This window comes from Sinohyriopsis cumingii, chromosome 9 (assembly GCF_028554795.1).
Source record: "Sinohyriopsis cumingii isolate HCF-2022 chromosome 9, ASM2855479v2, whole genome shotgun sequence".
Taxonomy (NCBI): Eukaryota; Metazoa; Mollusca; class Bivalvia; order Unionida; family Unionidae; genus Sinohyriopsis; species Sinohyriopsis cumingii.
In genome coordinates this window covers 11,297,788-11,312,291 of record NC_142969.1, presented here as the reverse complement: position 1 = coordinate 11,312,291, position 14,504 = coordinate 11,297,788, and the positions used below count along the sequence as shown (strand labels likewise).

The 14,504-nt window shown below is 34.9% G+C and overlaps 1 protein-coding gene across 5 annotated transcripts in view; it reads left to right on the top strand.

The window, feature by feature from the left end:
• Window positions 1–14,504, top strand: part of LOC149791260 (sperm microtubule associated protein 1-like) — a 93,267-nt gene that overhangs the window by 44,324 nt on the left and 34,439 nt on the right. For 2 of the 5 annotated variants that reach the window (XM_089969755.1, XM_089969758.1), the window contains exon 3: window positions 13,539–13,801. In XM_089969755.1, coding sequence (XP_089825881.1) covers window positions 13,539–13,801 — 263 coding nt within the window. Of the gene's footprint in view, window positions 1–9,187; window positions 9,617–13,538; window positions 13,802–14,504 lie in introns of those variants that run through there. The other 3 variants (XM_089969759.1, XM_089969756.1, XM_089969757.1) reach the window with 3 other exon arrangements.

Below are 14,504 nucleotides of genomic sequence, written 5' to 3'. Positions count from 1 at the left end.
ACACACACACACACACACACACACACACACACACACACATATATATATATATATATATATATATATATATATATATATATATATATATATATATATATATATATATATATATATATATATATATATATATATATATATATATAATATGATACACTGATACACAAAATACTATACTTTTCATGCTTCTTGATTTGAAAATATTTTTTCTTATACATGGAAAACCCATAAATTTAAGCGTGTCTTGTTCTAAACCGCCAATCGGCTACGATTACTTTTTAATGTGACTGAAATCGGCCTGACATTTTGTCAGCAGACAAGGTGCGATGGTTTGAATGCGTTACATATTGATTACAGAAGGCACATGAACTAAGTGCTGTAAACGTTTTGCCTCAAACACTCTTTTGTTTCAACAAAATTTTAAAGGGCAACTGAATGTGTTTATTATAAACCATTAGAAGTGATCACCACGAGATCGCTAACTCATTATGACCTTTTGGTGCTGACCAACATTGTTTAGCATAAACAGTTCATCTACAGGCATCTTTCGACAGATACTTTTATAATATAAATGCACATATATTTCTAAGCGGTAATTATTTAAGACTGTTTACATTAACCACAGATTTTTGTGTGCAAACGGATTACTTAAATCTAAGGACTGACACTCGCATAATGAACACACGCTGAAAATTTATTGTCAAACGCATTTGATCTTGCCCTACGTATTTCTATCTTTCGACTTGATATATGAGTGCCATATCCTTCAACATCTTGATAAAGAGTATTCGGGAAATAGACCAATAATTACCTTCAACAGAACACAAGAAATAGACCAATAATTACCTTCAACAGAACACAAGAAATAGACAAATCTCTACCTTTGACTGAACGCAATAATAGGTCAATCGCACTTTCCAAAGAACAAAAAAAGGATCAATTCCTACATTCTACGGAACACAAGAACGTTTTATCTGTGTTCATGTTAATCCTTCTGAAATTTCTCGTAAAATAAGTTGCATCTACTTTAATCTTCTTGAAGTAACCCGATGAATGCGGCTGACACCAGGGACAGCGAGCTTGAAAAACCTCAAAGAATCGCAGGTTTGTTCAGTTGTTGGAGTTTTGGTGGACCTTAGTTTCTTGTTGTTGTTTTCTTTTCTTTTTTTTTTAATAACTGACTATACTTTGTGACATTGAAGATGCATAAATATTCTTAGTAATATTTATAGTCATGTAGCGTATTCGAAAAGAGATATTTTATGCTAAATCGGTAAAAATTAAGCCTCTTTATTTCCATTGCATTTAATAGACGAGATTTGACGATTTAGTGAGTTTAATTTTGAGACTAAAACTTTCGCAGCGTTGACGCCACGTTCGAGTGTGCTGTGACCGGTTGACGCCACGTTCGAGTGTGCTGTGACCGGTTGTGCTGTGACCGGTTGACGCCACGTTCGAGTGTGCTGTGACCGGTTCACGCCACGTTCGAGTGTGCTGTGACCGGTTGCCTCAGCCTGTTTATGGCATTGCAAATATGGCACAGCAATAGTTTATAACGGTCAAAATTGCTTTTCAAACTGTGCTGTATGATACAAGGACCGGAGAATTATCTGAAAGTAAGGATTCTGCCAGTAATTAAAAAAAACAACAACTGGAAACGAGAGTTACATAAAACAAATTTCAGCGAATGATTGATAGTGCTTGATTTTGGATTTTTAGCTTTAACAATTTTTTAGTCATATCACTACGATGTCAGTAGTATGGCAGTTTATAGTGATGTCTAACACTGGGGCATCATGCCACAGATGTCCTACCCAGTCACATTATTCTGACACCAGTCCGACCAGTCCTAAGACTAACCTCTTAATGACGAGCGCCTAGCGAGGCAGCTGTTTGTATAAGTTTTAAAAATCTTTGATTTGACGCGGCCGGGGTTCGAACTCGCGACTTCCCGCTTCTGAGTCGGATGCCCTAACCAATGGGCCACAGGAGCGGTCCAAGAATGATTGATAGATGAACTGAATGATTGATGAATAGATGAAATAAAAGGCACTAGAATAAGTAATTACTTAATATTAGTGCAAGAATGGGCCTGAAATAAATGGCCTGTTTCATTCCGTGGAAATCGAAATATACTTGGACATTCAAGCACCTCATTATTTCTGGTGCATTTGAAGTTTGAATACAGGATGACAAAGTTGGTATTTGTTGCTGCGATAAGTCAAAACCTGGAGATATTAACTATGTTCCGGACTTAGGGCCGCAAGCAAAGAATTTAAAGGTAATACCTGTGAGCTAATATTCAATCCGTTACTACATCGTTCTTTGCCCTTATGTGACCCTGACTACCATACAACAAGCAAGTGATAGTTAATTCGGATTTCGAGTTTTTGCAGGAAAATAAAAGCTTTTAAAGGCTGAATATTTTTATCAGCTTTTATAACAGTGATATCGGCAATGCGTATCCGGGATAAAGCAAAAGCTTTCAAAAAGTCGAATAAAAAGGGATTTTATTACAGCTAAAATGTAAACTAATTATATAGTCAAATAGATTATTTAATTAAAGTCTCCAACCCGTTCTTTTCAAATTCATATAGACTCTTTCTATTACATATATTGATATAATTATAAAGGGAAGATGGATGTTTATGTTGTGTAAAAAAATGAAATTTTTACTGTTTATAACCCGATTAATTTTCACTTGTATGTCCTTCTGGCTATAACCCGATTAATTTTCACTTGTATGTCTTTCTGGCTATAACCCGATTAATTTTTACTTGTATGTCTTTCTGGCTATAACCAGATTAATTTTCACTTGTATGTCTTTCTGGCTATAACCCGATTAATTTTCACTTGTATGTTCTTCTGGCTATAACAAGATTACTTTTCACTTGTATGTCTTTCTGGCTATAACCAGATTAATTTTCACTTGTATGTCCTTCTGGCTATAACCCGATTAATTTTCACTTGTATGTCTTTCTGGCTATAACCAGATTAATTTTCACTTGTATGTCTTTCTGGCTATAACCCGATTAATTTTTACTTGTATGTCTTTCTGGCTATAACCAGATTAATTTTCACTTGTATGTCTTTCTGGCTATAACAAGATTACTTTTCACTTGTATGTCTTTCTGGCTATAACCAGATTAATTTTCACTTGTATGTCTTTCTGGCTATAACCAGATTAATTTTCACTTGTATGTCTTTCTGGCTATAACCAGATTAATTTTCACTTGTATGTCGTTCTGGCTATAACAAGATTACTTTTCAGTTGTATGTCTTTCTGGCTATAACCAGATTAATTTTCACTTGTATGTCTTTCTGGCTATAACCAGATTAATTTTCACTTGTATGTCTTTCTGGCTATAACCAGATTAATTTTCACTTGTATATCCCTCTGCTAATAAATAACTATATGCTTTTTCGAGTCCATATTTCTGTCTCGTCTTCCATCTTTCTGAATTTTGTTGTTCTTTTGGGGTTCAACACCATTTCTCATTGTAAGATAGGTTATGCATGGCGGCCAGTATAACTGGTGGAGGAAGAACTGTCGACCCACGGGAAACTACTGACAGCTTTCTCACATACACATACTGATCAAGCCTAAGACTTAGACCCACGCAGACATTAGGGAAGATGGCAGTGATCGGTAAAGGCGAGCCTCTGACCACTCATTACCCGAGACCCCTTCTGTTTTTTTTTTCTCAGAGCATGAATATCAATAAACACTGTACATACATCTTAACTATCATGATACTTCATCTCTCTCTCTCTCTCTGAAACTGGTTCAGCCTGCCATCCACAGCTCATTCGTGGCCTGCATACATTAAATCATTAATTGTATTGTTTATCAGAGGCTTCGATACAATTAAATACAAAACCCCTGCTATTTACAAAATATTCCTCTTACGCTGCATATTCTATGCTTGGTTTTTGAAAATATTGCCCCCCACCCCGATCCTGTCGGTGCGCACCCATCGCAATATTTGTGCGAAATCTACAATTGTTTCCAATTTTGACACTGTACATATGTTGATAAAATCGTGCTCATTATGCGCTCTGTCTCACTAGGGGTCACTGGGTCATTAGTGCTCATTAGGAATCTCTGACACATTAGGGATCATTGGTTCATCGTGGGTTCATTAGGGGTCGCAGACTCATTAGGAATCATTAGTGGCCACTGGTTCATTAGGGCTTATTGGAGCATCATGGCTAATTAGGGGAGCTCATCAGGGGTCTATTTACGATATGTAACTGCATTCCCGAAATCGGTGCTCATCAATGATAAAAGCTTTGTCCATACATTACTCAGTCCCATGTCTTACTTTTGTATATAGTAAGTCTTCACTTTGTAAAATGTCCTTTTACCAAAACAAACAAAATCAACCGTAGGCATTTGATGAGCAGGTGAGGTGAGGTTGGTAGGTTAATACGTCTTCATAATACATAAATGCATGTGAGGTTGGTAGGTTAATAAGTCTTCATAATACATAAATGCATGTGAGGTTGGTAGGTTCATAAGTCTTCATAATACATAAATGCATAGGTTCATAAGTCTTCATAATACATAAATGCATGTGAGGTTGGTAGGTTCATAAGTCTTCATAATATATAAATGCATGTGAGGTTGGTAGGTTCATAAGTCTTCATAATACATAAATGCATGTGAGGTTTGTAGGTTCATAAGTCTTCATAATACATAAATGCATGTGAGGTTGGTAGGTTAATAAGTCTTCACAATACATAAATGCATGTGAGGTTGGTAGGTTCATAAGTCTTCATAATACATAAATGCATAGGTTCATAAGTCTTCATAATACATAAATGCATGTGAGGTTGGTAGGTTCATAAGTCTTCATAATATATAAATGCATGTGAGGTTGGTAGGTTCATAAGTCTTCATAATATATAAATGCATGTGAGGTTGGTAGGTTCATAAGTCTTCATAATACATAAATGCATGTGAGGTTGGTAGGTTCATAAGTCTTCATAATATATAAATGCATGTGAGGTTGGTAGGTTCATAAGTCTTCATAATACATAAATGCATGTGAGGTTAGTAGGTTAATAAGTCTTCATAATATATAAATGCATGTGAGGTTAGTAGGTTAATAAGTCTTCATAATACATAAATGCATGTGAGGTTGGTAGGTTAATAAGTCTTCATAATACATAAATGCATGTGAGGTTGGTAGGTTCATAAGTCTTCATAATACATAAATGCATGTGAGGTTAGTAGGTTCATAAGTCTTCATAATATACAAATGCATGTGAGGTTGGTAGGTTCATAAGTCTTCATAATATATAAATGCATGTGAGGTTGGTAGGTTCATAAGTCTTCATAATACATAAATGCATGCGAGGTTGGTAGGTTCATAAGTCTTCATAATACATAAATGCATGTGAGGTTGGTAGGTTCATAAGTCTTCATAATATATAAATGCATGTGAGGTTAGTAGGTTAATAAGTCTTCATAATATATAAATGCATGTGAGGTTGGTAGGTTCATAAGTCTTCATAATATATAAATGCATGTGAGGTTAGTAGGTTAATAAGTCTTCATAATACATAAATGCATGTGAGGTTAGTAGGTTAATAAGTCTTCATAATATATAAATGCATGTGAGGTTAGTAGGTTCATACGTCTTCATAATACATAAATGCATGTGAGGTTAGTAGGTTCATAAGTCTTCATAATACATAAATGCATGTGAGGTTAGTAGGTTAATAAGTCTTCATAATATATAAATGCATGTGAGGTTGGTAGGTTCATAAGTCTTCATAATATATAAATGCATGTGAGGTTGGTAGGTTCATAAGTCTTCATAATACATAAATGCATGTGAGGTTAGTAGTTTAATAAGTCTTCATAATATATAAATGCATGTGAGGTTGGTAGGTTAATAAGTCTTCATAATATATAAATGCATGTGAGGTTGGTAGGTTCATAAGTCTTCATAATATATAAATGCATGTGAGGTTAGTAGGTTAATAAGTCTTCATAATACATAAATGCATGTGAGGTTGGTAGGTTAATAAGTCTTCATAATATATAAATGCATGTGAGGTTAGTAGGTTCATACGTCTTCATAATATATAAATGCATGTGAGGTTAGTAGGTTAATAAGTCTTCATAATACATAAATGCATGTGAGGTTAGTAGGTTAATAAGTCTTCATAATATATAAATGCATGTGAGGTTGGTAGGTTCATAAGTCTTCATAATATATAAATGCATGTGAGGTTAGTAGGTTCATACGTCTTCATAATATATAAATGCATGTGAGGTTAGTAGGTTAATAAGTCTTCATAATATATAAATGCATGTGAGGTTGGTAGGTTCATAAGTCTTCATAATATATAAATGCATGTGAGGTTAGTAGGTTCATACGTCTTCATAATATATAAATGCATGTGAGGTTAGTAGGTTAATAAGTCTTCATAATATATAAATGCATGTGAGGTTGGTAGGTTCATAAGTCTTCATAATACATAAATGCATGTGAGGTTAGTAGGTTCATAAGTCTTCATAATATATAAATGCATGTGAGGTTGGTAGGTTCATAAGTCTTCATAATATATAAATGCATGTGAGGTTGGTAGGTTCATAAGTCTTCATAATATATAAATGCATGTGAGGTTAGTAGGTTAATAAGTCTTCATAATATATAAATGCATGTGAGGTTAGTAGGTTAATAAGTCTTCATAATACATAAATGCATGTGAGGTTGGTAGGTTCATACGTCTTCATAATACATAAATGCATGTGAGGTTAGTAGGTTCATAAGTCTTCATAATACATAAATGCATGTGAGGTTAGTAGGTTAATAAGTCTTCATAATATATAAATGCATGTGAGGTTGGTAGGTTCATAAGTCTTCATAATATATAAATGCATGTGAGGTTAGTAGGTTAATAAGTCTTCATAATACATAAATGCATGTGAGGTTGGTAGGTTAATAAGTCTTCATAATATATAAATGCATGTGAGGTTAGTAGGTTAATAAGTCTTCATAATACATAAATGCATGTGAGGTTAGTAGGTTAATAAGTCTTCATAATACATAAATGCATGTGAGGTTGGTAGGTTCATAAGTCTTCATAATATATAATTGCATGTGAGGTTGGTAGGTTCATAAGTCTTCATAATACATAAATGCATGTGAGGTTAGTAGGTTAATAAGTCTTCATAATATATAAATGCATGTGAGGTTGGTAGGTTCATAAGTCTTCATAATACATAAATGCATGTGAGGTTAGTAGGTTAATAAGTCTTCATAATATATAAATGCATGTGAGGTTGGTAGGTTCATAAGTCTTCATAATACATAAATGCATGTGAGGTTAGTAGGTTAATAAGTCTTCATAATATATAAATGCATGTGAGGTTGGTAGGTTCATAAGTCTTCATAATACATAAATGCATGTGAGGTTTGTAGGTTCATAAATCTTCATAATACATAAATGCATGTGAGGTTGATAGTTCATAAGTCTTCATAATACATAAATGCATGTGAGGCTGGTAGGTTAACACGTCTTCATAATACATAAATGTATGTGAGGTTGGTAGGTTCATAAGTCTTCATAATACATAAATGCATGTGAGGTTGGAAGGTTCATACGTCTTCATAATACATAAATGCATGTGAGGCTGGTAGGTTAATACGTCTTCATAATACATAAATGGATGTGAGGTTGGTAGGTTCATAAGTCTTCATAATACATAAATGCATGTGAGGCTGGTAGGTTAACACGTCTTCATAATACATAAATGTATGTGAGGTTGGTAGGTTCATAAGTCTTCATAATACATAAATGCATGTGAGGTTGGAAGGTTCATACGTCTTCATAATACATAAATGCATGTGAGGCTGGTAGGTTAATACGTCTTCATAATACATAAATGCATGTGAGGTTGGTAGGTTCATAAGTCTTCATAATACATAAATGCATGTGAGGTTGGTAGGTTCATAAGTCTTTGATAATACATAAATACAGGTGAGGTTGGTTCGTTGGTAGGTCGGTAGGTTAATTAGTCTGTGGCAAGGTAGGAGTTAGATAGTTGTCATTGTTGATTTTGCGTTTTACGGTACAGCAATACAAGTAGGTCGAGGCAATTGGCAAAAAAGTGTCTTTCCCATGGACACGCCACTGTAGTCAACCAGGACTGATCTCATTGTAGGATTTGAACCCACACCTTTCGTTATCCAGTACAGCTCGCTAACCAGTGAGCCACCGCGCCACCACACACACACACGCACACACACATATATATATATATATATATATATATATATATATATATATATATATATATATATATATATATATATATATATATATATATATATATATATATATATACACACATATACATACATACACGATTAAGAGATTGGGTTCTTGAAAGATCTTCAGTGTATTGACCTGTAATTTACTTTACTCTTCAGTTCTGTCAGAGAGGTAGACGGATTGGAAGGTATTAAGAGCACAGTTCATCAAAACATTTTTTTAAAATGTTCTTTAAATGAGTGAATTCCACCTAACGTATTGCCAAGTCGTTGGAATGGAGTATATTTCTGTATAGTAATACTTCAGATTTTTTCCGCTAAGCTTGTTTCTATGTATATATGTTTGCATAGTTGGGACCATTGATGTTATTTTGATTATTAGGGAGACAGATCTCTGTCTTTGATAAGAAAGAGAAACTAAAATTGTATATATTATCTAGCGAACACTTTCACGTGGCGGATTCGTCTCGGCGTATTTTAAGACAGTGCAACTGTTTTTAATGATATTTCCATGCCTTAAAGGGAAATCGGTTTTGACAAGTGATAGATAGCTGTTAGTATTGAAAGTGGATTAAAGACTCAAACGTGGCTATCGAAGGCATTGTTTGAGATTAAACTGATCGATTTATATAAATTTTACTTGATATATCAACATTTGAGTATACAAATCATAGAACTAAGCAAACAGAGATAGGAAAAACAATATTTATATCATTTCGTAGCTTTAAAATCTTGTTAAAAAGGAACTTTTTCTTGAGAGGAAGCGGATTTATATTCTCCGGCAAAGTACATACATTGATTCATTTGGGAGATTTATCCACCAAAAGACTTAAAATGTCGATTTCAGTTCATTAGATGTAATGTGATGTTTGATTGATCTGCTGGTGATTGATTCTCTCTTACTTATTTCACGTTAAACATAATTTTAAAGAATTGATTTATCCTAAAGTTTTACATGTGTTGTATTGTTTGGATGTGAATATTACTGTGTATTGTGAACGACTTTGTGACAAAGACCAGTCCAAGAGTTAGTTCCTTGACAGTATCCATCAAACTAGATATAATTTATGGTCCTCACAAAGGCTTGAGAAAATATTGTGACGCAGAACTGATACTTGAAATTTGGAGAAAGTCGTTCTACAGGTCTTGAAAGTTACCACTCGTAAACTAGAATCATTTACTTGGCATTATTCAAGATGGCAGGTCGCACGTGGCAAGTGAGAAATAAAAAGGAATGTATACAGGAGGAGAACATCAAACAGATGGAGGGCCTATACGGGAAGTCCCTCGGAGGGCAAATGAAAGAAGCTCTGGAATGGTATACAAAGGTAGTCATTGTCCTTAGTCTCTTTTTCATTGAAGCCAATAGTCTTTAGTGTATGAAAAACCCGACCCTATCTCCGACTTAGGTAACTCCTGCTTTGGCTACTCTTTTGTCATTTTGCACAATTATACATCAATATCTTATTTTGTGAAATAGGCCTCTCCTTTAGCTTTAAAGAATATTAGAAGAGACAAAAAAAGGGTGGATATACAGGATAAAATTTATCCAAAGTTTTCTTGTCAATGGAGTAGACAAGTTTTCACCTATTGTTCACTGAGTACTTTTGCGCACCGAATTCTTTCCAAGGAACTAACGGTGTAATGTATGGCTACATATTTAGACATTAATATCGTCCCCTGTAGTGAAGAAGAATCAATAGAGTTATTTCTCTTCCATCTATTCCACTGTTCGCACATACATTTCAATAAGGTAACTAATGCTTGCGCAATTTTACGTACGCCCCTAATACTTTCTGGTAAATAAAATAATTTTCTTTAGTGCTTTATTTTATAGTCCTTCCGTGTTCATTATTTATTAATTACATAATTTATGTCATATTTTGGAGAAATTGTATTACATTGAGTTACATAATAGTAATATTAATGAAATAAACTTCACTGACCGAATCACGTCTTAACTGTGAAGCCGCTTGGTCGTCCTACGCAAGAGTAAAGAGTCTGTGTTATTAGTTGTTTATCTTTGGCGCTTATTTTCTAGAAGGACTGCACCTGTTGTGCAGCTTAGGTCATAAGTGTAGGTGGTATTATATACTCACAGTCGTATATATATTCTTGAGACCTGGTCCAACTGGAAACAAAATAGACACTTATCTACCGTCGCATAAAGTTCCGACCATTCAGGGTCTATAGTGTTTGTTCTACTGATTATTCCTAAACAAAACTGGATAGACCCATATTTCCAGGCGCTTGATACAACAGCAGATGTATGTCAATGCAGTTTAATTTTACTTTTAAGTGAGTACAGACAGACGGCAATTAAACTGGTCGAGACTTATAGGCGAGTACAGAAGGTAATTAAACGGGTCAAAAGACAAACCGTATGTTGTACTCGTCACAGACCTCAGAAGATGAACAGAGGAAAACTGGCATGTTGCAACATAAAAGAGGAAAACAAAATAAAAATAGAATTTAACAACTTGTCCAACAAATAAGATTCATTTATATTACTAAAACCACACCGTACATATTCAAAGATTGTCATTTCAGTCAATGTCCGTCTGCTAGGGTCATCATCAATGCGTCTTTGAAAGATTCGAGCAACAGGTACTGAGCATTGTGTCAATTTGCTAACAACAAGAACACTCCAATACAAACCGACACCATTACACACCGACACCAATACACACCGACACCATTACACACCGTTACACACCATATTTACCTCAGCCATCCATTCAACTTTCAGAATGATATTCTGTGATCTCATAAATAAATTGACGTCATTATTTAATGTAGAAATTTATATTTCAGAATCGATTCCACTTTTGAAATGTCGCCTTTTAGTATGTTTTACTGCATCCCTAACCAAACTGACTATTGTGCATACCACTGTACATTGCTCGTGCAGATTATTTCATGTCTAATCTCGAACGCATTTTTACAACACTCATATTAGTTATTTTATACGGTCAAACGTGTCAAATACGATTCATACTGACCTTACCTACGTAATGTCAATGTCAAACGTGTCAAATACGATTCATACTGACCTTACCTACGTCATGTCAATGTCAAACGTGTCAAATACGATTCATACTGACCTTACCTACGTAACGTCAATGTCAAACGTGTCAAATACGATTCATACTGACCTTCCCTACGTAACGTCAATGTCGAACGTGTCAAATACGATTCATACTGACCTTACCTACTTAATGTACTATGTGCATTAAAGGAAAGTTTAGAAGAAAGAAAATCAAATGATCTTTCACAACAATTTTTTTATTAGCGTGCACGGGGGAGATTTAGTTGTCATACATATATATGAGTCTCTGCATTGTAGCGTGCCGGAATCGAGACCGAAAGGGTACGGGTTCGAACCCTATAGACGAACCAGCCTGGGTCGGCTACAATGGTGTATCTTTGTATACTAGTCTATGTATCTATTTTCAATGGCCTCAGCACTAAATTATATACTCTTGTTGACGTACCGTAACATGTCAACCACACAAAAGTCTGTCTTGTGGTAAGAAAGATGATATGACATTTGTACAGTGCCATCGATTTTCAAATACATTTTACAGTAAATGCTAAACGAAATGCAAGAATCTGATTACAGGGATGTGAGATTCTGAAAGCTGAATGAATGGTTAAAACATGGCCGAGTGGTCTAAAGCGCTCTCCGTCACGGATCACTGCCATCTCACCTCTGTCTGCGTGGGTTCGAGTCTCGGGCTCGGCCAATGTGGATATGTGAGAAAGCATGCCGGCAGCTTCTCGTGGGTTGGTGGTTCTTTCTGGGGTTTTCTCGGGTTCTTCCTCCACCATTAATACTGGCCGCCATATATAGCCTATCCTGTGCTGAAAATGGCGTTAAACCCTATAACAACAACAACAGCAAACGTGTGTCTTGGTGCGTTGTTTTATGGACGGTCAACCTGTAAGAACAAAATTAACATGTGTGTCTCTCGCAGCTTTAAAAGACACGATTGATGTTTGTCGTATCAGAAATGTTAATCTACGGCTGTACGGTGTATATACTTTCTTTCCCCTTAGGACACTTGCATTTGGTAATGTTGTTCACGGGTAAAAGTGCAGTAAGGGAGAAAACCGTTTCTGTCAGTGATTAAACAAAAGCCACGAGCTACTTCCCATGCATAAATGTTCTTGTTTTCTAGGTATTGCGTTTAACGGGACATTTGACATATTAACGGCTATATCATGCCATGGAAATGTGGGCTTAGTGCCTTTCCCGAGGACACACAGAGGCATCCGACTCGGGCTGGCCTGGGTGGGGAGTGAATTCATGACCTCTTGATTACGAATCCAACGTTATGTTGACTGAACTACCTCCCTCTTGTCCTCGATACATGTGCAACATATACAAAATAGACGTTTTGTAATGGGATAGTATAAAAAATGCATATTTTCATATACATACTGTATGTTTACTGAGTTTATGTTTACCGAATCTAGTTATCCGTTGTATCTGAGTTCCATGTGTGTGTGTGTGTGTGTGTGTGTTCCCCGTATATGAATAGAATGTAATGCCAACAATTAAGAAATTCGAACTGAATTTGAAAATATTTGTTACAACTTTTGGATATATATCTATAGAGTCCATGAATAGGTCAAATTATAGTATAAGGGAGATAACTACAGACTGAACAGTTTTGAGCCATTGGAGTTAATTTTCCTATAGACGACAATTTAGTATATATATATATATATATATATATATATATATATATATATATATATATATATATATATATATAAGCAAAGATGTAAGTACCTGAACTGTGGTATACTATATTTCTTTCTCTAAATCGCTTTGAAATTATGCAAGGTATGTTTTTGCGTTTTATTTTTTATTATAATTGTTGCTTTTGTAAACATGTGTGCTTGGTGTAGCTCTAACAATGAGGGTAGTGAATAAGTAAATTTATTTGAATCAAACTTCTTGTGATGATATGTCTCATGTTCACGCCTACAAGGCACTTATTATATATTTGTATAAGTCACAGCCCTACGTTATGTAATATTGTAATAATACACGACTCCAGATGACAATCCTTCTGTCTAACTAAAGGAAGCGCGATTTAACAAAGCATTTGGGATAAATACAAAGAGCTGCCAAAATTTAAATTACTATTTATTGTTGGCACTCTTACTTGTTGACATACGTACTTTTGTGTGTATCTTTAATGGACAGTAAATATTTTATAATAATATGGTTTCTTTCAGGAAATGAACGCAAGGCAACAACTCAAGACAGACAGAAGCTTAAACAAGCTTAGCACCAGACGAATATGTAAAAAGACGCCGTCCTTAGAAGACATTCGGGCCAGAGAACATAAATTCGTCAATGACGCAATATTGACAGAAAGGAATAGGACTAAATTTCGAGACATCATCCCAAAATATGACGCAACCTTCGACAAACACTGTACAGCTTACTTCAAGAGGAAAGACGTTCAGAAACTAGTTTCTGTCACGTGTTCAAGACAGTGAGTAATGTTCTCTTTCATAAACCTTAATTGCTGTTTGATTTATTCTAGTCAAGGAGACAAGCAGACGTACAGATATGTGATGTTGGCCATTTATCCTAATGGTTATTCCGGGTCCATTTTTGCAATAGTGACATCTTGTTGTCTGATCGGAATCTGTATCTAAAAATGTATCTCTTTGATTTTATTTTTGGAGTAAATTTCACTGTATTTATTTTCAAAATGCATAGCAAATGACAACCGGTCCTGTATCTACAAATATATGTTTGCAAACGTACAGAAAATGGACGGAGAGAGCCGTTTTTACACGGGCTTAGCGCCCATTCCGCAATAGTGTTACTATATTACATAACAGAGGGCGTGTCAATCATCCACTACTTCCGGATAATTCAACACGTGCTAGTAAAGTAGAAGAAATAACCCGGAACTTTTAAATTTAGTCACAATTATTAAAATTTAAAAAAAAGCCATGATAAACAATCTTCAGAACCTTACATGCAACAGCGTATACTGTAGCATAAAAAAGAAAAGAAATAAAAGCGACTAATATAAAAAATTATAATAAGTTAGGATTTTTTCACAACAGACAAGTTTATCAATTTGCATTATCGACATATAATCTTGTAACATCACCGTAAACAGAAGAAAGCGATCGCAATTAATGTAATTTTATTAGTTTACAATACTGATGAGATTAAGTCAT